General features: G+C 26.8%; 1 protein-coding gene across 2 annotated transcripts; it reads right to left on the bottom strand.

The window, feature by feature from the left end:
* Positions 1-11,196: 11,196 nt before the first annotated feature.
* On the bottom strand, positions 11,197-26,705 carry LOC135930411 (uncharacterized). Of its 2 annotated transcripts, XM_065467203.1 has the most exons (4): positions 15,375-15,464; positions 14,145-14,242; positions 13,045-13,182; positions 11,197-11,357 (listed from the first exon to the last, which is right to left on the bottom strand). In XM_065467203.1, the coding sequence occupies exons 2-4, from the start codon at positions 14,229-14,231 to the stop codon at positions 11,268-11,270; spliced, it is 315 nt and encodes a 104-aa protein (XP_065323275.1). In that variant the 5' UTR covers positions 14,232-14,242; positions 15,375-15,464; the 3' UTR covers positions 11,197-11,267. The 2 variants fall into 2 exon arrangements, with proteins under 2 accessions (XP_065323275.1, XP_065323276.1); XM_065467204.1 differs by lacking the exons at positions 14,145-14,242; positions 15,375-15,464 and adding an exon at positions 26,664-26,705.
* Between the last annotated feature and the right edge of the window lie 577 nt (positions 26,706-27,282).

The following is a 27,282-nucleotide window of genomic DNA, read 5'->3' as shown; positions in this document are numbered from 1 at the left end:
GAAAAAGAGGTAAAATTGTCGCAATGTATACCGTGAGCATGTATTAGAAATAGCAAAATTTAAATTTGTGATGGAAATCATATTGGATAAAATTTTAAATAGAGATGCTTTAAGATTTTTGAATTTTAAATATGGGTTATACATTGGCCTGAATTTTTTTTTCTGCAGACATAGCCAGGCCTGATTAAAAAACCAAGCCCATGCAACTTTCATATTCTGATTTTATTTTTAAATGAATTATGACTTTTATATATTTTATTTCAGTTCTCAACTAACAAAATTATTATGGTCTTTGGCGGGCTTGAGAAAATTTTCCCAACAATATGGTTTCCAGAGACTTACCTATCTCTAGGCTGGAAAAAATTACAAAATTATTATGTGTTGGTCAAGTTTGAGAAAAAATTTTAGGCCAATGTCTGGTCCTTATTTAAAATTAAAAATATTCAAGCATATCTATTTTAAATTTTACCCAATATGATTTCTATCACAAATTTAAATTTTTAAATAAAATTAAATTTATGATATTGTTATTAAATTACAATAGAAATAAATGGAATACAAAATTAAATTTAAGACATTGTTATTAAATTACAATAGAAATAAATGGCAAAATTTTATGAAAGTTGCATGGGACTTAGTTTTTTGATCAGGCCTGACTATGTCTGCAAAAAAAAATTTCAGGCCAATGTATACCCCATATTTATAATTAAAAATTTTCCAAGCATCTCTATTTTAAATTTTATTCAATATGATTTCTATCACAAATTTAAATTTTATTCTAAATATAAAATTAAATTTATGAAATTATTATTAAATTACAATAAAAATAAATGGCAAAATTTTGGGAAAGTTTCATGGGACGTGGTTTTTTGATCGGGCCTAGCTGTGTCTGCAAAACAAATTTTGAGATCAATGTCTAGCCCATATTTAAAATTCAAAAATTTTGAACCAAATCTATTTTTAATTTTAGCCAATATGATTCCTATCACAAATTTAAATTTTGATATTTCTAATACCCTTAATGTTCACGGGTTACATTGCAACAATTTTATCTCTTTTTCTCCTAAATTTTAATATAAAGCATATTTAGTACCATAAACACAGACTAACTGTTTACCCCTCAACCCCGTCATTCTTGAAGGGTTATTAGCTAGTATAATTATAATCTTTACAAATGTACAACAAAAGAAATAATATAATTATATATGCATGTGTTTAAATTAAATCGTCAATATGTTACATTAAATCATCACAACACTGTAAAAGGCATTAATAAATTTAATTCAATTTTAGTTTAAAGTAGTTCGTTATTACAAATTTAATACTAACTCTTTGTGATTCTTAATAGAACAGCTGGTTGAACCAATAGAAGATAGCATATATTTTCCTTTTTTTAAAAAATTACTGCCGTGCAAATGATACCTCTGTAGGTCTCATATTGGCGGGAATGAAAATGAAATCACAAAAAAAAAGATTTATTTAAACTTTAATTTAAAAAATTACACAAAAAAAAATTATAAAACATTGAAATGTTTATATTTTAAGATACACTAAAATTTTAGAATGAAACGAGATGCATTTATATTACAGTAAAAGTGTTATATATACATATTTATTTCAAGTTTTAGAAAGTTTTAATATCTTATGGCAATATCAAAAATATAATTGATACGATTTATATTTAGTTTTTACTGAACTTAAATTCAGTTTATATCATTATTTAAATTACATTTAATTTTATTTTATTCTCGTTTTGCGTAACATTTACTTGTTGATTTATTTAAATTGTTGATAAAAAGGGATATATATATAAAGACAGTCATGTATTATTTATGATAGAGTGCTATGTATATATTTTGAACATGATTTAATAAAGTTGTAGTTATATATTTAAAATCTGACTTGATGACAATTATAGAATGCGTTAAAAATACATTATTCTTCAATCACACCAATTCTCTCAATAAATGATAAAAAGTTACCCTTTTCAAAATTATATTTAGTTACATACAATACAAGCTAAATATTTAAAAAACAAAACTAGTCTTACATTACACGCTAATGGTTGATAGGACAAAAAGAGTTAAATTTCATTTTTATTAATAGAGTTCAGAAGGGGAGTATTGGTAACAAATCCCTAAATAGTGAGTATACGTGATGCCCATATGATCTTTCTCCATCCACCATATTGCGTTCCAAGGGGATTCTATTGATTAATCATCTTATTGGAGCTGTTGCTTTTTTTAAACTCTAGTGTTATCAATACGAACTATAATTTAACGAGTAAACTGTGTTTTGAAAAATTGGATAACATAAGTTTAAAGGACCCAATGTGAAAAAAGAGAAATATATGTAAGTGTCCCGATTTATCAGCATATTCACAGGATTTATCACATTAGTTTTACAAAAAATAAAGTCATATGAAAACAAAATTTAAGGCCGAATCAGAAAGGCAAAGGATTTTCTTTCAAAATTTTGTAACATTTCACCTAATTCGAAAGTTATGTAACACTAATAAAGTATTTATTTACAATAACTACTTTCCATTTTTATTATAAGCGTGTTTGATAAAATACATCTTTAAAAAAGCTATTAAGATTCGCTATCATTCTTAGAGCTCAAATCGCAAATCATAGATATTATGCATACATCCTCATACTCTAAAAAAGAAAAGATTTTAAAAAATTGACAGAAAATATAATTCCACAAAATCTAAAATTTAATTTTCATAACTTTCAAACCATATCAGTTTTATTTAATAATATGGTATAAATTTTCTGTTGATTTAATATAAAATTTAATAATTTATTTTTAACATTACTAAAATTTAATTACAATTTATGTTTATATATACTTTACAATAAAATTATAAATTTATAAGGGAAAAATATGAATTAAAATAAAGCATAACATTAATATAAATTCACTGAAATCTTTTAAAAGATATAAGAGAAATTTTTCATATGAAATTTATAAAGATAATATATATGAAAGAAGCTTTCATATTAAAAATATTAAAATGGATTTTTTTTAAAAAAATATTTGACTATAAAACCGTTAAAAAATAAATGTAATTAAAATATTAATAAGCAATTGAGTGAGATTATATTACTACAAGAAATAATTATAAAAATTCTTATGATTACATATGTGGAATAGGAATAAGGAAGGAAGGAAGGAAGGAAGGAAGGAAGGAAGGAAGGAAGGAAGGAAGGAAGGAAGGAAGGAAGGAAGGAAGGAAGGAAGGAAGGAAGGAAGGAAGGAAGGAAGGAAGGAAGGAAGGAAGGAAGGAAGGAAGGAAGGAAGGAAGGAAGGAAGGAAGGAAGGAAGGAAGGAGGGAAGAAAGATTATTAAAATTTGATATTTATTACGGTATTTATAATAAAATAATTTGATATTTAACATATCTTTTATAATTTTATATAGTGAACACTGATCAGGTTATAAAGGAAGATTGTAGTTTTAAGAGAAATAAATCCAATAAATATTTGAATAAAAAATAATTTGATATTTAACATATATTATAATATAGTCACCAGATTGTAAAAAAAAATAAGTATAAATCGGGACACTACCAGATCAATAAAAACCATCGTTTAATTTTTGGTGTTTTTTTTTAAAAAAGTAATATTAGCTATAATGAATACATTTTAAAGGTATAGCTCTCTTAAAAATTTAAAATTGTATGGAGGGTAAAATTTTAATAGGTATATGTATCTGAACGATTCCTGCACACATCATTCAAGAAAAAAATTGCGAATTGTAATCTAAAAAGATTTAGTAAAAGATTTTCATAAAAAATTTGGAATGAGTGAATTGTAGCTATTACTTTTATAAATTTTGCTGGAACTCTTTTCATTTCCCATTCAGAACAAAGTTCAAAAAGATTGCGTTGGTTTTATAGTTTCATATATCAACGATTATATAAACTTATTTAAACTTTAGGAAACTTTCTCAGTTTCCCAAATTAAAGTCTTTTATTTTAAGTTTGTATGCGGGGATATATTATACCTTCAGGCGTGTACGCAGGAATTTGGTCTGAGGGGGGGGGGGATAATAAATTTTTGTAAGAAATATCATTGTTTTTTAAAAATATCAAGCATAATTTATTAGGACTTATAAATATTTCGAATATACAATTTAAATTAATGTGAATTATAAAAAAATTATATGTAAAGAATCACTTAAAGGACCCAAAATAGAAATTTGAATTTTTTGAGCCTTTACACAAAAAGTTTCTTAGAAATAATTGCATTTTGTATGTTATATATATACAATGTAAAATCCAATCTTCGTTGTGATCGAGCTAATTTTTCATTTATCTCATCCTTGCTTGTCGTCAAATGCCTATGAATATTCAAAAGATCCAAACCTTTCAATCTACTTTCAGATGTTGTACTTCTTGGTAAGTTTTTCAGAGACCTGCAGGCCCGGCCCCCGGGCCGGACAGTATTTTAATTTTTTAAATATACCCAGGCCGGGGCCGAATTTTTTAAAAAAAAACACCCAAGCCGGGCCTGAATTATTTTAAAGAAACACCCAATCCGGGTTGTATTTTTTAAAACAGCCTATATTTGAAATCGTTATTATTAGGTATAAAAATCAAAAATAAATATAATTTATTTTTAAAAAATCCGGGCCGGGCCTGAAATTTTTTTAATACCTTCAAAGATTGCAAAAAATCTAGCCTTCCTTTCGATTACCTGTTAATTTTTAATTATCAGCATCTTTTCTATGCATTACCAAAACTAAAAACTTAAGAATCGATTCCATTAAACAAAACAATATGGATATTAATTCGGATCGAATTGAGTAGTAACGAATGCGACTAGTAAACCACTCGTTTAATTCAATGAATAATAAGTTATTGTCGATTCGAATAAAATTAATAATTCAAATAGGTAAATGCAATTACAAATGGTTAGAAAGGTCATCAGTCAATGTTTTGCCTCACATTATATGGAGCTAAAGGTTTTCCTAAAAAAAATAGTCATTTACTTAAATAACACGTTTTATGAACTAAACAATTCTTTTATCGCTACCAAGGCCAACCTTTTAATTTGACTTGCTTTAACTGATTGGAAATCTTTGGTCTTGCCTTTAAGTAATATATCAGAAAGAGCTTTACATCGTTCAACTAAATGCCTGCAAAAATAATGCAAAAAAATTCTGTTGATTCCAACGGAAGACACGATTTTAATAGTATACGTAGTCAAGGGTGATATGCAAGGCGTGCAATTATTAATTAAATAATTAACAGTGTTGTTTTAGATCTCGAATACCAAACATTAAGGAGCCTCTAATTTATAATCAGATGATTGCCTTAAGGCCAGATGGTTTAACTTCAATACCATGGTCTTTAGGTAACTTCCCAATTTTTTATAAAAAAACTAATTCGAATCCTGTTCATAAATGCCGCGAGACAAATATCAAATAAATACTTTAAATATTAATTAACTATTTTTATTTCACCAATCGCCATTTCTTCCCTAAAACGAATGTTGAAGCGGAACATAATAAAGAAAAAATATGGAAGCAAAATTAGAGTCATTATATCAGAACTCAAAGAATTTTTTTTCTCTCTTAAACTAAAAATGAAGAAAATACCAATTATTAATAATATAATTATGTTTGTTTTTCTAGAATTTGTAGTCGTAATTTTGACTTTTATATATAATGACCGTTTTTATATATTTAATAAATATTTTTTTTTAAATTAACAAAATGTAATTAACAGGGTTCTTTTGAAGAAGAAGAAAAAAAATGTCATGCAATAATGTCTATAAAAACTAAAAAATTTACAAAATAAACTTCTTTGATGGAGAATAATGAATTTTAAGTTAAAACAGACAATGTATGGGGTGGGTGGGGGGGGGGGGTAATTTTTTAAGAACAAAAATAGTAATGTTCTAAAGGAACAAGTAATAAGAGATGGAAGGTTAAATCCTGTTATTGTGGGTAATTTACGAAGCTAATCTAATAATGGGGTTCAAGTTGTTTAGAAATTATAAACTGTTCAGCTCTTTAAAATTTTAAATGGAAAGGAAAATAAACCCTGTAAATTAGATTCAAGAATTAATGCAATCTCATTTTATGGATTCTTTATAAAAAAAATAAAATTAATCAATTAATTCGAAAACTATTAGTTATCTCATAATCCCCGGGACTAGTATCGAAAAATTTGGAACACCTTCATCTAACTGGTAAAATTGTTTGTTTGCAAAAATAGCAGAACTTTTAATACACATGCATAAACTGCGCAAAGTGTTGCCATAACTGGGAAATTAATAAGCAGTTAAATATAGTAAATATTATCCTTAGAGTAAAATGTAAAAAATATGCAAAAGCCTCATATTTAATGACTTTTTATAATGGCATTATTTATCATTATAAAATGTGACAATCTGGGGAATTAATAAGCAATTAATATAGTAAATATTATCCTTATAATAAAATGTAAAAATTATGCAAAAACATCGAAGTTAATAATTAATGAATTTTTATAATAGCATTATTTATCATTATATGTGACAATATTTATTTATTTTTAAATTTACATTTTTTGGTTATAGGTTTTTTCTAATATAATATAATATACCTATTGAGCTTAAAGCCAAACTTATTTCAAAGAAAATCGACTGTTTAAATATTGAAGGTGCTCTCAAATTATTGGCCTCTTTTTATGATTCACTAGCTGACCACTCAGATGAGACATATAATAAAAATCCTTTCAAAACACCCTTCTTCCACTTCAACACCAATCACTCAACAACCTTATTCTCATTGTGCTTCCTATTTCAATTTAGGCGAAGTAAGGAAGGCAATCCTACCTTTCCACTGAGACTCCGCTCACGGTCTAGATGTGGAATCATACCCATATTCCCCTAGGACAAAACTTCTCAAACTTCCGTCCTTCTTAAAATCACAAACTTGTGCAACCAAATCTTATATGGTGATATTTGGAGCCAAACTTATAGCCTTGCAGAAGCTTAACAAAGATATCAGATCAATAGCCATTGGTTCAACTTTTCACCGCCTTGCCGCTAAAATAATTACATCCAGGATAAAATATGAGGCCTCTCACTCTCACCCCATTTCAATTAGGGAAAGGAGTCAATGGCGGATGTGAGGCCGTTGTACATCTTAGTCGTCTTTATTTAGAGAGCAATCCCACAAATGAAACATATATCAAAATTGATTTTGCTAATGCGACAACACCCTCTCCCCTAACCCATTCTTGCAATCAGCGAGCACATCATTCCCCAACTCCAAATTTTTCTATTCTTTTATTTCCATCAATTTTGTAATTCAATTCTCAAGAAATACTCTCAGCCGTCCACTAAGATCCCTTTTATTTTTGTTTTGCAATTAATAATTTAATTCAAAAAATAATTCAGAATGCTTACTTTCACTCCAAGTCTGGTATATAGACAATTGAATCATTATTGGACCTCAATTGGAAACCAATAGCCGTTCACATTATCAAGGAAATGGGATGCCCTGTTTGTATAATTCTCATCCCCACAAAATCCGAATTTGTGCAAGACTCCTCCAATCAAAATCCCCATAATTTTAAAATTACCTCTTAGGAGGAGCTACTAACACATCTAGGTTTCCCATTAAGCGATTCACTGCAATCTGTGCCTTCCTCCACTCTACTCTTGATATTCTACTTAAGCTTGGTGACCTCCTTGACTTGCTATCCTCGCATAAATGATTTTTCCTCCTTATAAACTTCTATAACATTCCACGCATACTTTATGTTCTGCGCTCAACGCCTATTTTTAAATATTCTAGCCCCCTCAGTATTTATGAAAAAGGAATAAAAGATCTAATCGAAAAAATTTTGAATCTAAAATTCAATGAAATAGTAGTGGCTTAGGGATTAAATCTACCACCGATCTTGCTATCACTGCCTTTATTTCAAGCAGTATACTTTCTAATCGAAACTCACAATCGGGTCCCACACCTGACAAAATGACTCTTCCTTAGATGATGCTATCCTGCTATGAAGGACACGTGATGATGATATCCCATCGGCCGAATCCAATAGACAGAATGATTGGGCCAGACCAGTGGTAGTATGCTGCGTTAAATCTCGCTTCCAACAGACCGTTCTCTCTTTACTTCTTCACTTCTTTACTTAATAGATCCCGGCATGAATTTTTGGAAGTCAATTCTCCAAATTTTTTTATTCCAACTAACCAACAATGAGCTAACCCACCTATAGGAATCCGCATAATTGTATAATAGTTTTTTCTCATTTCTGCTCTGGCTGCAGAATCCCCATGGACAGAAAAGGCAGACACAGCTTATATTGCAGATCTTGCAAATGACGAATCCTCAGGCACATCCAATGCAATTTCTTGCAGCGAGCATTGAAATCCATCTAAATACCTGCTATACTTGAATCACCAGGAGTTTTTAGATCAGATGAAAAGGGGCCTGACGGAATCACCCTGATCCCATGGAAACTGGGTCAATTTCTGCAACTAAACTCTAAACCTACTTGAGCAAAATATAACAACGTAAAATTTCTGAATATTCAGAAATCTGATTATCACATTTATTCCAATATTATCTACTACCTTAACCTTCTTTGATAAGCTTTTATCCTTCTTCAAGGATTTAGGATCTCACATCCGCAAGCATACTAGCAATCCCCGAGAAGGCTCTTTTCTCAGGCAGTGACTGGCTAAGCGAATTATCAAAATTTCTATGGCAGTGTTCTCTCTATATCTTCGCTAGACTCACTTTTACTTTCTTATTCTTATCATTTTGCACTACTTTATATTTGAAATTTTTTTTTACGTATATAAATTTTGTGTTGACTTAATGAATAATAAAAATAATAAAATATAAATTACATTATTTTTATATTTTTTAAAAAAGTGAGAAGCATAAAGTTATAATAAAATATAAATTTTTTTTAAAATTGCTTTGGACTTAAATTTTTAATAATAATAATATGTATTAGATATAGAGACATAGAAAAAAAACGAAGAGGAAAGAATTAATAGACATTTCATTTAAAAAGAAGTACCATCATTTCAACTCTTTAAAACTCTTCATTATATAAAGTATTGTAAAACGACCCGATTAAGATTTTAGCCAAAATCATAATATATAAGCCTGAAGATTTAGTAAATAGATGTCCAAACCTTTCTGCCAGCCATAAATTTCTAGGCTTACATAACATTATTTTGGTTACAATCTTAATTGGGCCACTTTTAAAAATCGGGCCGTTTAACAACACGAATTATATATGTAGTATTGGTATAAGGAATTGATGAATTCAGGAAAATAATTCCCCGAAAATTAATTCCAAGGAGAAAATATCCTAAAAACTATTTCCCGGAAAAAAATTCCCAGGAAAAAAATTCCCAGGAAAAAAAAAGCTTGGTTTTGAATTTAAAAATCTTGTTTTACAGGAATTGTATATTAGCATGTATAAAGTAACCTATATGAATTTAAAACAATTTTGCCATGAACTTAAGAACTACTTCAAATTTCGTATCACGTTAACTCTGGAGAAAACCTTTTGCGAATACATTATCGCCAATGCAATAGTGAATTTATGTTTGACAAATGGTTAATATAATTAATATAAAAAGTATTAAAATTCCTTTGCTACTCATACATTTACTTTATGATAAGGAGTTCATCACTAATATATTTTTGATTTTTAAATATTTTTCGAAAACTATAATTTAACTCTTGGGAGTGCGGAGCCTATATTTCTCTAAAGGAATTCCTAATTCTCTACGACTATACTCTAGTTCACAATTTTCAATTAGACACTCAGCCTAATTGGCGTTATCGAGAGAATCCGAATCCAGGCCAATTTAATATCCCAATTTAATATATATATTCTTTATTTTATATATGTCGTATTGGGATATGGAATCCATTTAAATGAACGGACTTGTTTTAAAATAATTTTTTAAACATTGTACTATTTTACTGACCATATGGACTATAACAATATGTCCCGCTTTTAATAAAGTATTATCTATTCACCACCTCATTCTTTCTCTCCTAATAACAAATATATAATTTTAAGCCAATTGCCAATCAAACCAAAATATAATGCTTTATAAATTTTTATAGCATTTGTTAAAATAAACATAAATTATGTAAAATAATATAAAGTGATTACCAATTAGCATATCCAAGGGGTAAATTATTATTTAACTATAATACAAAAATATATATTTTATTATCTGTAATATTTGAAAAAAAATATGTAACCATCTCCTGCAAAAATTTATATTATTCAGTTTTCATTTGTCAACGTAAAAAAAAGGGAATTTCATTAAATTCTCATTTATAATTTTTATTAAAATTATAACGATTTGTGTTAGTTTCTACATAGTAGCAGTAGCATATAATTGCTTATTAGATATACACAATTTATTTTATTATCCATTTAAATTTTTTTATTATATTATTTTAAATCTAATTATATTAGTAGAAAAGTTATGACGAAAAATGAAATTATATTTGAGCATCAATAAAAAATATACATGGAATTTAGTTCGTTTCAATTTAAAAAATTTTTTTTATATAGTATATAGTATATATTATATATAATTTATATTAGCGAAAATGTATTTTTTCCGATAATATGTTATTTTTTTCAACTTCATATCATTTTTTGGAGGCGTTTATTGAAATTAAATATATGGTTTTACCGGAAATGTTATGCGTAATGTTTGGAATACCTACTTTATGAATTCCTAGTTTGCAATGAACTTTTGAACTAACTATAATATGTATTCGTTTTTCTATAGATTTTTTATATAAATTATAAATGACTCAAAGGTTAATGGCAAAATTGTCTGGAATTAATCAAATTTTAAAAATTAAAAAAACGCGCTCAAAAAATTACATATTGCAGGAAAAAACACATTACCGCCAACATAATATAATCGTATTAATATTTACCAATAGATCCACGAGCAGGTAGTTGATTTTTTTTATTAAACCATAATTTTATTTTAGCAAGAATTTTTTATATGTATAACCCGTATTAACCAATAAGTCTTGGGGGATGTTTTTGTTTGTTGTTAGTTTGCTTAAAACCGTAATTTTTTTTAACCCAAAATTTTTTGTTCACATTAAGAGATGTACCATATTACCATTTATTATAGAGTTAACAAAGATTCTACTTTTGAAAATTTTAACAATCATTATACCAAACGAACTCTTTTGTTTATATATATATTACATTATTATATCGTAAAAAATTCCGATAAAAATTCTAGCTATTTTTTCATTTTGAAGGCTTCAACTTTCTTTTTCATTTCGACATTATCCCGTATCAGCTTGACGTTGTCCTTCTTGATCCTGTCAACCTTATTTAAAAAAAATACATACACTTTTTAAGAGGAGAGATTCTCGAATTTTCTAAAGATATCAGAGGGTTATTTTCGAAAAAAAAATAAGGAAGTCAAGATTTGAATTTTTATTTTCAATCACGGTTCGGAATATTGAAATTTTTTTTTTGACTGAGTTTTTTTTTTACGAGATGGGTTGGCTATAAGTATCTGGAAAAATTAAATTAATTTTATCTATGCTTATCACGTGAGAACAAATTGCGTAAATATCAAGGAGAGAGCTAATAGAACCTAGCAAAATTTATTACAGATTTTGCCGATATAAATGACCAAGAAATATCATGTTTACATGCTTTTTTTCGTTGGTTTCGAAACGTAAACTCACGATATGAGAGCAAAAAATATGTAAACAACATTTTTTTTAAAAATAATATTAGGTTATCCCCTTTTAATTCAATCTTCTTAGATAAAAAATTATATAATGTTAAATATCCCCTAATTTTCCCGTCCTTTCGAACAAAATCCATTTTAAAACGTTCATTTTTTAAATTTTTAAATTTTTAATCATAAATTTAATTGTGTTTGAGAAATACTAAGTTTTTGGTTATTATATTTTTCAAAGGATATAATATTATTTTTACTTAATTTTTATATCTAAGCCCATTATCGGTATTAAAAATAATAAATAAATTTAAAAAAATAATATACCCTTTGATAAAGACGATAAACCAAGTTCTTTTTATACAATACATTTTATAGACTTTATCTGTTGTTTATTATTTTTTAGTTGTGTTGTTCAAATTAAACATGGGATAAAAAATAAAATGAAAAAAAAATGTTATTTGCATTCAGAATGTGAGTTTCTGTTCGAAAATAGTAGAAACCCGTATTAATAAAAATTCATAATAAATTAAATAATATACTATTTTGAAAATTAAATATTGCAAAATTAATTTTTTTATAAATAAAAATTTAAATGGCATATAAATGGAAGCTAAAAATACAATAAGTAATAAATTAATTCTTATTAGGGAAAAAAATAAAATATACTATATGTTATATTCATAAATCAAATACAACGTATTAAAATAAATCATCTTTTGAGGTGAGGCCACCCAATAAAACATGTAATTCGCTTTATGAATAGCAATAGCTAGCTTTTGCCTCAAATAGAAGCCTTTACGGAGTTCATGGGTAGATAGCAAATGTGGGAACCTAGTTCCTTACAAAATGATAAATCGAAATTCAAAAGTTGTTATGATGATGGAAATAATAAGGAATAATTATGCCGTCTTGCGAAATTTCTCCATTTTCAATGCTCTTTTTATTTCTCAGGGATGTTAAAGATTTTATTGGAGGGGGCGAATGGAACAATACAAAAGAAGTCCCTGATTGGAATTGTATAGACGATATTTTAGCTGATCTCAATGCTCTTAGGATGAACCAATTACATAGTTTATGACTATATACATGAACGGTAACCAAGATTATATAGCCCATTTACCTCAACTGTGTCTCATCTCAATTATATATAATACTTTGCATTTGATATATTTATTATACCATAAAAATATTAAAAAATAACTGACGAGGACGTGATACATTATATATACTTTTCAATAGGTTAAAATCGAACTTATTTCAGAAATGATATTCAAGGTTTATTTTCATAAAATAAATAAATAAGTGGGCGTTAATTCATTACCTCTTCTTGTTTTGTCATTTTCTCTTTGTTCAAGACCTCAAATTCTTTTTGCTGGCCTTCAAGAGCGGCTTGAAGATTTTTCGCGTCATCATCTACTTGTCCTAAGTCTTTTGATATTTTTTTACCATCATCGTCAAGCTATATTGTGATGAGGAAGGAAAATAAAGTTAAGTTTTTTTTTGAAATAATTTTTGGAGTGCGTATTTAAAATTTAAAAATCCAATGTGTTCCATCATGTTTGGAAGAATATCTACCCTGGACAATTCTGCTATTGACCTTTGAATCATTTTATACTTTATATAAAAAAATATATGGACAAACGAACATAAATTATGTTAAATTCAAAAATTCATGGCAAAATTGTCTGAAATTTATAGATAAGGTATTCCAAACATTATGGAATAAATTTCCGATAAATTAAATTATTAAATTTCAAAAAAAATGCGCTCAAAAAATGATTTAAAGTTGAAAATATAACACATTGGAGGAGAAAACCCTTTGACACTAACATAAATAAGTTTGTAATTTATTATTTTTTATCTATGATACAGTAAATATTTGATTAGATGCAAAACAAAATAAATGATTTAATATATTATTCTATTATATAGGTTCAATAATCTTTTGAAACATAACCTAATCATATCTATAATAATAATAATAATATATATTTATTCGAGATATATGAGAGTATTTTGATGAATAACCGCAGTGACCAAACATCCTTAAAAGCAAGGGAAGCATTGCTTCCCTCCTAATTTTTATTAAGAAGTTCTTAAATAAATTGAATATAATCTCTATGCTAGGTTAAAAAATTAAATTGATATTATAAAAATTAATATTAAAAAAAATATATATGAGGGGAGTATTATTTAAAACTGATTATTTTTGTTAAATAAAAAAAAAATAATGCTCACAATAATATATTTTTGGTGCAATTTTTTTATTCAGTTAAAAAAAAAAATAAACATTAGGAAACCCAAATATAAAGTGGTTTATTATTATAATAAATAAAGGAAAAATCATGCGAATCTTGTGTAATTTTACGTTTAAAAAATAAGTGTTGGGGAAGCAAGTATTTTAATTTTTTTTTCTATTACTTTACGCACACTTTGACAGCTTTTAAACCAGCCAATAGCGCTAGCCAAAGCTACAACTCCAGCTCCTATAATAACGGGGTCGGCCATTAATTCCACGTCTATTAAAAAAAATGAGAATATTTATAATTATGATTCTTTAAATTATAAGAGTCCTCTACCCATATTCTGAAAGTGTTTAAAGATTTCGCACTACCTTTTAAATACTTCGTTGATTTTACTCTTTTTAATCAGGTATTTATATTTTGAAGCGGATAACCTAATTATAAGGTTTATATTCCGCTAGTTATAGAATATTTTTTAAAAAATAACAATTTTTCGAGATAATGTCAGATATATAGGGTCATCCTTGTCTTAATTAGGTATTCCCTAAAGGCGAAACAAAAATTGGAGGGGAAAAAATGACGATAAATCGCAAAAGATAATTTTAAAACGCTAAATTAAATCAGTAAATGGAATGGAGATTAAAGTGATATAAAATGTAATATGCATTAAGTCTAAAGGTGCATCCTTTACTATTTTTTTTAGAAGATTTGAACTTTTGTGTGAAAATATTTTAGGGATGGTACTGCAGACATTTTGTTCGCAGAAAAATTAAAATTAAGTATATATTGTCTATGAAATATATGAGAGTGAATTAAATATTGTCTTTATCTTTGTAAAAAACAATCATTATAAAATTGTAATATTCTTTACAGCATTGACATAACAAGATGGAGAAAGCGATAATTACCCCCCACCCCTCCTCCCATATTTCTATAAAAATAAAATACAAATATAATTACCTAAAATATTTTTTACATATATAAGATTCTATATATAAACATTTTAACTTAAGTTAAGAAATTTCAAGTGTGGGATAGGGCATAGCATAACTTCTTTCATGATATTAAATTATTCCTAGCTTAGAGAGGGGGGCCAATAATAGTAGATTTAGGATAATCAGCGTCTACATGAAAGAGAGAGAAAATTGGAAACCACAAGTCTAAATTCTTTAAGACCGAACTCTTAACACCCCCCCCCCCACGCAATTACTCCCTATCACTTTATGGGAGACTACCTCCCATCCCCTCTACTCTAAGATATATTGAAACAAATGACTCATCCTACTCATTCATGTAAACACTGGCAATTAGATAAGAGTATAATTCTCTCCATTCCATCTACGAATTTGAGATGTATAAAGAAATAATGAGATTAAAAATGTAATACAAAAAAAAAACGTTGTTTTACCTAAATGTGTCCTTTTGTTGTTTCAAAAGTATTATGTGTTCTTTCTAGCACGAAACAAAAATATCCAATTATAGATTTTTTTAAATAAAATATTAAGAAGCTAAAATAAAATCATTATCCATTTTTTTTTAAGATTCTTCATTCTATAAATCAAACATCTTGGTTTATATTATGATTTAAAAAATATGATTATATGAAACCGTAAAAGCAAATTTCAAAGCAAAAACTTAATTTATTTTTTTTTTTTAAAAAAAAATCAAATTTTTGAAAAAGATTAAGAAAGCGATAAAGAATAAATATATATTTTGATTGTTAGATAATTTAAATCAGATAAAGTTTTAAAATTAGATTTTTGAGGATTTTTTTTTTAAATAAAATTGATTTATCGAGTGTATAAAATGTATTGGACTATAAAAATTTCGGGTTTATTTATTAAACCTTGTTAAATAGGATGACTTAATTAATTAGAGCAACTTTGTTTTTAGAGCATGCTAGTTCATTATATATTTAATAAGTAAGTGTTGTGAACATAATTTTCAATTTTCAAAGGTTCTAAATTCTGAAAAAAATGATTTAAAATCATGAGGTTTTAATTATTTTATTACTACATTAATTATATTAGCTATAACTCCAAGGAATATATCTGACCAAATGGATATGCTCAAAAAATATAGACAAACAATGTGCTTAGTATGAATATATCCATGACAAAGATCATCACAGTAGATTTACCTTAACATATCCTTATCAATGATAAAATTCTGGGTTATGTAAACGAATTCAAATATTTTCGATCTTATATCTGTTCAATCGATAATGATATCAATAAGAGAAAAGGCTTAGCTTGGAATAGATCAATGTACTTAATCAGGAAATATGTTTAAATTACTGATTAATATTTCAGTCAATTCGTGTAATTACTGCCCGTGGAATTAAAGAATGAATTTTCTATTCATTACCTATTAAATTGGATATTTTCAGAAGTTTAAAATGTTAAAAAAAGGAGTGAAAGATGAAACCAATAAAGCGCTTTCAGTATAGCCAGAAATTTTCTACAGGGGTAGGGAGGGGGGATGGCAACTTTTTTTATATTAAAATGATTATTTTTGGAACATTAAAAACAATCATATTTTAAAAAATGTCAATACGAACCCAAATAATAAAATATTGAAAAATACCTATTATAGTTATGTAAATCACAATAAAATATAGAATTGAACATCATTATATGATGATTTAAAAAGTTAATAAAAATATCGTTCATAAATGGAAATTTAATCTTATATGCTATTCCGCCAATTTTACAATAGGTGTTTAGTATTATGGGGATTAAAAAGTTAATAAAAATATCGTTCATAAATGGAAATTTAATCTTCTATGCTATTCCGCCAATTTTACAATAGGTGTTTAGTATTATGGGGATTAAAAAGTTAATAAAAATATCGTTCATAAATGGAAATTTAATCTTCTATGCTATTCCGCCAATTTTACAATAGGTGTTTAGTATTATGGCGATTAAATTTCAAAGTATATTAAGTGAGGCTAGTCCATTCAATTGATTTTCCGATTTCGTATACTTATAAGTTTTTATTCATCGTAATGAAGAAAAAGTCCTTTCACTTAAGCTTATACTAATTAGTATTGTTGGCAAATATACAGGCAATTTTATTATATTTGGAAAAAACTCCAAAATATATTTTAAAGTACATGATACCATGACATGAAGAATATCTACAAAAATTAATCTTTCATACCAATATTTAAATTCTGAAATTAATTCCTCTGAATAAAATTGTGCTAAATATTTAATTTACAATATTATGATTTAATACTCATACGGATTTCTGGTACTTCTTTCTTTCTTTATTTTTTCTTTCTTTCTTTCTTTCTTTCTTTCTTTCTTTCTTTCTTTCTTTCTTTCTTTCTTTCTTTCTTTCTTTCTTTCTTTCTTTCTTTCTTTCTTTCTTTCTTTCTTTCTTTCTTTCTTTCTTTCTTTCTTTCTTTCTTTCTTCCTTTGCCTATAATTGTTGGGTAAATAACTAATATTTATACAATCCAATGCAAAAAAAGTCGGCTGTCGTGTTTATCTAATAATATATCAGCTTTATGTGAAATATCTGGCTCAGACCATTTTAATATTTCTTCAAGAGAAAATCAACAAAGGCTTTCCAGATACAAAAATACTGTTCAAGCGTTGCGTTATTTAACGCAGCGTTATTACAAAATACAATAAATAATTAATAGGTATAAATTTATAAATATGGAGCTTGCTATGAGCGTTGATATTAAATATGCGATACGATTATAAAAAAAGAATTGAGAATTCGATAAAAAGGTATACATGAATTTTATTAAAAATTTTATAAAATAATTATCTCTATTTTAGCTTTTATCTCAGCTGTAATAAAACCGTGTTAAAGATAACGCATTTACTATAAATTTAGCGTTAGTCTAAATTTACTAATACATAATTATTAAAAGTGAGTATAAGTAGATTTTAGCAAAGTTCTAAATTCTAAATATATAGCAAAAACAGCGGAAAGAAAAACACCTATTATTTGGCTCTCTTGTTGTCTTGCCATCAGGCTTACAAAATACCTATTTATGAATCTTGTATAAAAAAATTTCTCAAAAACATCTTTTCTTTTTTTTCCACCAAATTAGTTGAAAATAATTATTGAACCATTATAGATATTTATCACGAAAGCACCTATCTTTTTAAAAGATAATCTTGATTTAAAAAATGATAATGCAAACTATCATAGAAATAATAAGAATATCATTTACGTTTTTTTTCCAGTCTTTTTTTGCAAAGATCTCCTTCCTTCTATAGACGTTATGATTTAAAAGATACGTGTAAAATTCATTTTAAAAAGTTTAGGGCGGATATAGTAATACATATGTCATATTACGAAATCTACGGGGAATTAAGAATCTCTAAATAGTATACCTTAACCTATCCTATGTATTCCAGACAATTTTAACCTCGAACTTTTGTATATTTTTTTAAAATTTATATGAAAAGTTTATATAAAAGAAAAGTATAATATAAATTTAAGAGTAGTTTTTTTCAGGGCAAAATTGTCTCAATTTCATAGGGTAGATACTCTACCAATTTGGAATAAGATTTAGATTTTTTTAAAATTAAAATATGTCCATCAGTAAATTATCGATAGATGGAGAGATTTCAAATTATAATATTTAGATATCCCAATCAATGATATATATTTAATACCAGATTGACGATGCATTCAGTAAAAGTGTACATCGATGAAAGCAGGGGGAGGCTATTATGATGCTATTTTTGTTACTAAAATTTTAAGTAAGCCAAGTAAAATAATATCCTACCTTACAATTTTTTCAAGGCTATTCTCACATGAAAATATGTATGTGGAAAACTTAATTCAAATAATGTAAAGTAATCTGGATCCTCTATAGGTAACCAAAATGACGTGTCACGTGGTCTCCAACTGATTTGCATTCAAAGACATTTAGAAATGCATCATTGTGAATGTGTCGTCAGTCTATGTATTATAATATATCCTTGATCTCAATCCCAATACCACATTATGTGCTCTACTATTTGGGAATTACAAAAAAATAATATACTTTATACTTATAATTTTCATTTATTTTTTGCATAAATTGTATTTATAATTAACAAAAAAAAAAATGTAATTTTACCAAAAATGTATAATTTAAAACACTTAATATTCAAAATCACTAGAGTATAATTTATCAAAATTTTATATAACATTTATTAATCGATCCTTAGTGCCAATGCCTTCCTTTCAATTTTTTCTTAGAAGGTCACAAGTAGATATTTATATTAAAAAGTAAAATAAAATTTATCCCCTCCTCCCCCTCCTCCCCCTCCAGAGATTTGTTAATTGAATTAAAACTCTTTAAGATTATTATATTTAATCTTTGCGTAATTTACTAATATATAATTTAGTAGACTTGCCGTACCATATGTGAAAAATGTTTTACGTATCGGACCGAATAACTTACGTCTTTTTTTTTCCTATAAAAAAAGTTTTTTACGGGCCGGGACCTCTATTACTAATGAAATTATTAAAAGTGACTTACCTTTTATATTCACTTTTCCCCATGTTAGGGTGTTCTCTAAAATAGGGTTGATGGGAATTTAAGGTATATATATACAAGCGTGACGCGACACAATTTAACTGGATTGAGTTTAATAAAGTAATGATGCATACGGTAAGCGTCGAAAGTTTTTTTTAAAAAATATCTTTTTTATAAAAATATTTGATAACGTCATAAATTATCCTCATTTATATTTATAAAAACCATTGTTTTAAAGAATTGAGGTTTGACTGAGATCAGGGCGAGTAGCCAGGAATTTGCTTATGGGGATGGGAAGGGGGAATCTAAAATTTGATATATTTATTGGGACTATTGACTAACAAAATGACAATTATTACTAATAACGAAATAATCTGAAATTTATCTACTATAAATTCGAAATATAATTTTATCCACAAAGATGCTATTATAATTTTAAAAATATTTTCACCGGGTCTGATGATATTTTCGGATAAAAATTTGTTTCACCGTTTTTTGGAATCGGCTGAAACGGCTAAAAATGGAGCTATTACTATTATGAATAAATAAAATAAATGTTTGTGCTAAAAATAATTTGTACATTTTTCTTTTTGAGTCATTATATATAATTTATCAGAAAAAAGGGCCTCGATTTCTAACATGTAAATTATATTGAAAATATTTAAATTATACAAAAATCTACTTAAGAATAATGTATATAAATTTCCAAGGTATTAAAAAAAATATATGCAATTTCCTTAGTGATTGAGCCTATTTTTTAAATAATTGTATCAGAATTTGGTAGTGTTGTTGAATATCTCGATTTAGGTTATATATAAAAAAACATGCTTAAATCAAGATAATAGCCAAATGATTACCTAACACTCAAAATTTCCCCAGAAGAGGGCATAAAAGTTTGATCCTCTTTTGGCTAAATCTAGAGGCTTGAGTACTATTTGGTTGGCTAAAATCTTGATAATTAACAAGTTTTAATTTCTTAAAGAATTGTTATTTCATTTGTGCAAATGCTAATAGATATACAAAACATGAATTAGTATAATATATTAGCAAATACTTTTAGATTTATAAGAATTTCTTAATGAATCAAGAGATTTTCATTCATTTGAATAAATTGTCCAGAAGGATAGTATTGCTAAAAAACCTCCATTCAGCCTATTTTTTTAAAAAGGATAAATTAATATTTTAATAACAAAATAATAAGCCTCAAAATTTTACCAAAAGTTGAAAGAAGTGGTTTAACTCTCTTTTATTGAAATCTTGAGGATTAGGTAATATTGACCAAAATCTTGATTTTAGCCGTTTTTTTTGAATCTGCTAAATATAGGTTTTTAACAATACTAAAAAGATGTGTATAGGATAAAGAGAATTATTTTTTAATATTCTTCTACTGCTCCAATAATATTGGAAAGAATGATGGGTAGAGGTGTGCAAGTCAAGGTATGCGAATAGCAATTCATATAAAATCTGCCTTGACGTTAGATTCAACAATCACATAATTGATTAAATTCATCATAAAAATTTGATCTAATTAATTTAAGCTATGCAATACTTTATACGATTTTTATGATGTCAACTTAAATCAATATGATTTTTTTGAAAATAAATTGCATAAAATATTAGTAAAATTAAATAATTATTTGATATATTTCAATAAATAAATAAAAATTGGATTGTATTATCGAGTCTAATAAGGCAACTTCTAATGAAGAGAAAACCTTTTCGGGTCACTGCCATTTTACTAAGAGCAATAAATCCATTTTATGGATTTGGATGGGGTGGGGCTTTGTCCACTGTCCCGCCCCCATTTACACTTGAGCATAATTGAATTGTATAAAACAATCTTATTCTTTGGGGGAATTTTTAAAAAAAATTAATTTACAATGAAAAATGGTATAAAGTTTTATAAGGGAGTGCAAAAAGTGAATTGATTCGAAAAAAATTTAATGAGCTTTCTAAAATATTATAAATCGTTTCCTCACAATTGAACCATTAGGATTAGAGTGGTTAATGATCATTAAAAATTTTATTAACTTAAATTTATGATCATATATATTTTTTTTTTGTTATAATTGAAAGTTTTTTTTTATATATCCGAAAAAAAAATATATTAATTATAAAAAAATTTTAAGTTTTGGAAGGATATAAAGAATGAGAGAGAAAAAAACTGAAAAAAACGACAGAAAATAAGAGAATGAGAATTCATTTTCAATCTTTTTTGAACATTTAAAAATCAATTAATAACATTGATTGTAAATAAAAGTTTTGCACCATTTGAGGCCACCTCTGGGTAGAAAAACCCTGGCATTCAATGTTGCAGGAGCCCGAACTGGCTTGAAATACTTTTAAAATTTTCTAGCCCGAGTCGCCTATGATTTATCCATACTAAACCCTCCGAATCGTATTAATAACAAAAACATATTTCCACCAGTAAAAATATAATTTCTTCATGAAGAGAAAATTGACCGATTAAGAAAAATTTGGGCATACACGGAAATGGGAAGGGGAGGAGGAGAATAACAGCTATAATTTAGTTTCTTATGCATTTAAAAGGAAATTGCAATTTTATAAGATATAAATATTACATAAATTATGCTTAAGAATTACCTAATTGCGTCATTTCTTGCAACATATATAATTATACCTAAAATGAATTATTCGTTATTTGATTTTATTCGATTCAAATTTTACGAAAATGAATAACAAAATTATTCAATTCGAATTGAATATGAATAAGGAAAATATATTATCCGTAATTTAAAATTATTTTCATCATTCGTAGTTATTTGTAAATATTCGAAATTATATTCATAGATGTTCAAAATTATCTATAAATATTTTCAGCGTATCTTCTATCGCGGAACACTTTTTCGCCAAACTTTTATCGCAAATTCGGTTATCGCGAAAAAATTTATAGCAGAGCTTTTATTGCGAATCCACATAAGCTAATACTATGCCGCGAAAACAATATCGCAAAACAAATATGGCGAATTTTTCTTATCGCGAAAACTTTAGAGGGAATATATTATAAAGAAAATTTTATAGCGAAAATCATTATCACGAAATCCAAATCACAAAACCCAAATCAAGAAAAAATATCGAAAACTATTTCGCTAAACTATATCGCGAAGATATTGAGGTCAATAGAGCGAAAATTGCTAATAATGACTAATTTTCCTGGAATGGGCCTTATCCGATTTGACCAAATTACTATTAGTAGAACGATATTTTCAGCCAAACGAATCTCGATTTTTAAATTTTAACCTTGGCAAAACTCAAATTTTTTTATCCTCTGATCCTTGGGATTTTTCCACTCTATAATAAAAGCTTACTTATTTTTATTATCTTATTCCAAATATTAATCTAATATACCTATTTCTAAAATAAGATGTCGGCTAGAATCTGATTCGGATCTTTATATAATCAGATGTGTGGGATAACTTTTTAAAAAGAAAAATTTTGGAGTGGGGTCCTTGAAAAAAAATCTTTAATTTAAAATAAGGAAAATCGCAAGCTAAGGATAAAATAAAAATGGAAAATTCTATGAGGTGTTGGGAAAACAGGGATTTAAGGGTTTCTATCTGCAGTATTTATCGAGGGGAACTAAGAGTAGCCCAAACCCTAAAGAGTGGGAGATATATGCTAATACTTGAATACTTGAGCGTTACCATAATTTTTCAATGATATAATATTTTTTTGATTTTGAAAATTATAAAAATTATAAAATTTTCACTTTTTAAATAAGAGGAAGAATTATTATTATTAGCATATTTTATGCAATAAATATAGGTACAATCTAATTATTGTATAATACTTGAAATTTTATTATACTTTAAGCAGGGTAAAGCAATTTAACATGCTTTAATAAAATTCATTAAAATCCTTAAAATAAAATCAAGTTGTGATCACATTTTTTATTTAAAAATCATTTCAATAAATTATTTATATCGATATCTATTTAAATTTTAACGATTGTACTTGAAAATTAAAAAAATTTATATAAATTTAATTTATAAATTTTAATTATTATTTTATTTTATTTTTTTGTAATTTTAATTTTATAAAATATATAAATGTATATGTATCAGTTAATAATTCAAAAAAAAATAAAAATAGTATGTCAAAAATTACTACTATTTCCAATCCAATAACATTTTTTTTGAAGTCATTAAAAAGAAGGAAAGAAAGAAAGAGAGAAAGAAGAATTATAAATATAAAAATAAATAATATAATATAATGTATTAATCTGAACTTGTTACCTTACCTAAAACTTGGATTAGTTTTTTTTTTTAAAAAAATATATATATATTTCTTATTTTCAAATCAATTATTCAAAAATAGAAAGGATTTCTATATGCTGTTGTGCTCGTTTGCGTTTAAATATAACAATGCATAAGTGATAGAATTTTTTTTTTTAAATCATGATAGGGAATGAAATAAAATAATTTAAAAAAATGGAATTTAAAACATTCATAATTTTTCAAGAAGAATTAACTATATTGTTTTATAAATTATTAAAAATCATGTAAAATTAAAATTAAAATAAGTTGAAAAAAAAAATCAAATCTAATTAACATGCATTTTATTTAAAAGGAAAATTTTAAAAAATAATTAAATAAAAACAAAAAGTAAATGAGAGGCTATTGGAGCCCTTACGGCAAATACACCAATAAAGGAGACAGTTTAACGTGTTGCGAACTCAATTGGAATAGCAATGTTGTGGTTAAGAATATATTCATGAGAATATGGGATGGTGGCAAGAATGGTCTCCTACCAAAGGATGAACTCAAATTTTATTCCTTATCCAAGCAAAGCGGCAAAAAAGTACGGGACTCGAGCAAGTCCAATAAATCCTATTCGTTTAATGGAAAACATAATTCATCCCTAAATGGTAAAATCTCGGTTATAGATGCTAAATTGGACAAGGCGGTAATCGATAATGGGAGAAATGCCGCTACGTCATGGGCGGATGAAGCTGAACTCGGCGAACATTGCAAAGATAGCAACGTGCGGTTAAAAGGGATCGTATATCTGCAGAAGATGGAAAAGGCATATTTCGCGGCTAAGAATTACCGGAATGCTAAATATAAGGGGCATTCTAATGGTTCCACGACGAAGGAAAAATTAATCAAAAATGATAGAAAAATATTTATCGCCAAAGATCCCCATCTTGGAAGTAATGGCATTAATAATAATAATAATGAAATGGATATACCTATTAATAGTGTACCAGTTGTGTCGATAATCGATCAATTGGTTTACAAGTACGAGGCTATCTACCTTGGTAGCAAGTTAATAAGCGGACCTTTGGACTACAAAAATACGACACACCATGTTGCTACGTTGTTGTTTGAGTTTTATCAACACAATCAAAAAATGAATCAGGAGAACTCTCAACAAATTAACCATCCAAGAAAGGACATTCATTGGATGGTTCAATACACGAATTCCGACGATATTCGATATAGCAAAATAATTCTGAGCGTATTAAACAAAGGAGTCAAGGTCAACAAAGTTATGTGTAGTCGTCAAGATACTCCACAAGATATGAGTAGCATAGATTATTCGGATAATGATACATACATCAAGAGTTGTCCAATCGAAATTGATTCCACTTTTTGCCAAAGAAGGAGGAGCTCAATAGACACTAGCAATGAAAGAAAACAAACATCAACACCAGATTCCGTCATACTTGACGGAGAGGCTACAAAGAATTCTAGCCCAATTCCAATGACTAACGATTATGAAAATAGCTGGAAAGAACTGATCAACATGTTTACTAAAAGAAATGTTACTTTGAACACCGATGAGCCTAATAATAACGGATCACTAGATATTTCTCACAAAATTTTAAATTTTCCCGATTGTCTAACTCTTTCTAGCGATATTAATGCAAAGGAAGAATGGTTTTGGAAATTGGAACAAATATTTTTTGCGTTTCAAGATGGATATAACCCTGAAATATTTGTTTTAATTACAACTTTTAATCCTAAGACCGAGACTGAAGATCGCTCCCAAACAGGGTTAAAATATTACTGTCACGCTTTCCTGTGTCCTAATGCCCTGATCTGTCGTAATTCAATTTTAGCCTTTCAAAAGGCGAAAGCTAGGATATTCAATGCTCCCCTTAAGCAGAAATCACTTAATAGACTTTCCACTCTCACCAATTATACAAATCAAATAAAGACAGCTTTCATACAACAACCTTCAAACGATCCATCAACATTCATCACTGAAACTAATCATTGGTACAATACTATTCACAATAACAAAGGGTTCCAAGAAGACCTGGACACTTGTAAAATCAATAAAACCTTTGCTGCTGTTAGAAATAATTCTATGTACAAAAAATATTGCGATGATGACGTCTTAGATACGCAACAGGGTTTACTTGACAAATCTCAAAGGTGCAAAAGTTTCAGCGAAATATTTTACCTGACCAAAAATGCCGAGAAAGAAAATCTTAGAGAAAATGAAATTAAATGACTCGTCCTAGTTTTAAATTATTGTATAATACGTATGTTATAAGTTATTTACTGGAATAGTCAAGTGAGCGAATTTCTCCATTTTAAATCATATATAAGGGCGATTTTTAAATTTGAAAAAAATTACTAATCTCACTTTATACCCGAAATAGATTGCAGCATGGCTAGAATATGAATTCAGACAAATTTGCCACAAACTTGTCAGCATTTTTTTTAAAATATATTTATTTGAAAAAAAAAACATTTTTAAATGAAGGTCAAGGCAAAATGATCTAAAATTCATAAGATAAATACTATACACATGCTGTAATATATTTATAAATTTATTCTCCCTCGCAAATGATTTAAAAATTGAGAGATTTTAAATCATGTCTTATCTCCTCCAAATAAACTTTTGCGACATAATTAATCTAACTATAAAGTTATAATGCCTTTACCAAATTTGTTATTGATTCAGGATATATATATATATATATATTCATTTTTAACCAACCTAAATTTGTGACATTTATATAAATATTTATAATTTATTATAATATGAAATAATCATTTTTGATAAATAAATGAAAAATTTAATTTTTATTTTTTAAAAAAAAGGTTAAAATATATTTTTATTTTTTCTTCTGATTTATTAAGAGTATATGAGAACTAAATAAAAGATGCTTTTATAATATTCTATGATTCGTTACGATTTAAAAAATAATAATTATATTATTTTTACCACTTGAAAGAAGAATGACATATTGTTATTGTAATATTTGTAAATTATAGGTTTTGGTTTGACTTTTATACATATATGTATGATGGATTAAATTTTTCTTCTCAATTCGTCACATATATATTTTAAAATTAATTCATATTTTCGTGGTTAAGTATGAAAATGGAATTTTCTTAAAATGTTATTTAAGGAGCTAATCTATCATGAAAAAGAGAATTTAAATCAAAGGGATAGTTTTTTTTCTTTTATAAACATTTTATAAAGCCAAAACAAATATATATATATCTAATATATATATAATCTCATCTCCATAATCAAAACACGATCGTTTTTGTATCTCCCTAATGTATTTAAAATTTAAGGAGACTATATAATGTAATGTTAATTTGCTATCTACGAGAGTCGAACCACAAACCTCCCGCTTCAAAGGATTATGCTTAATTAAATTTAATATATTAATTATGTATATATTAATTAATGGCTGAGCCGTTTATTACCATAACTAGCTGATGATGAAGGGTAATTATTAAGTTTGTGTGTATAAATATATTTTATTAATAAATTATATTAAAATTTAGGAAAAAAGAGATAAAATTGTTGCAACACAGTGAACATTAAGAGT

Source organism: Gordionus sp. m RMFG-2023, chromosome 5 (genome assembly GCF_954871325.1).
Source record: "Gordionus sp. m RMFG-2023 chromosome 5, tfGorSpeb1-WG-v2, whole genome shotgun sequence".
In the NCBI taxonomy this organism is placed as follows: Eukaryota; Metazoa; Nematomorpha; class Gordioida; order Chordodea; family Parachordodidae; genus Gordionus; species Gordionus sp. m RMFG-2023.
This window is presented reverse-complemented; position numbering and strand designations above follow the sequence as displayed.

What these genes read in the sequence shown, in the direction of transcription:
- LOC135930411 (XM_065467203.1), bottom strand. Translation starts at nt 14,231, where the DNA reads ATGGCCGACCCCGTTATTATAGGAGCTGGAGTTGTAGCTTTGGCTAGC. An exon ending in GCTGTCAAAGTGTGCGTAAA is followed by an intron (nt 13,183 to 14,144) that starts GTAATAGAAAAA and finishes ATCACAATATAG; the next exon opens with CTTGACGATGATGGTAAAAA. An exon ending in AAATGACAAAACAAGAAGAG is followed by an intron (nt 11,358 to 13,044) that starts GTAATGAATTAA and finishes TTTTTAAATAAG; the next exon opens with GTTGACAGGATCAAGAAGGA.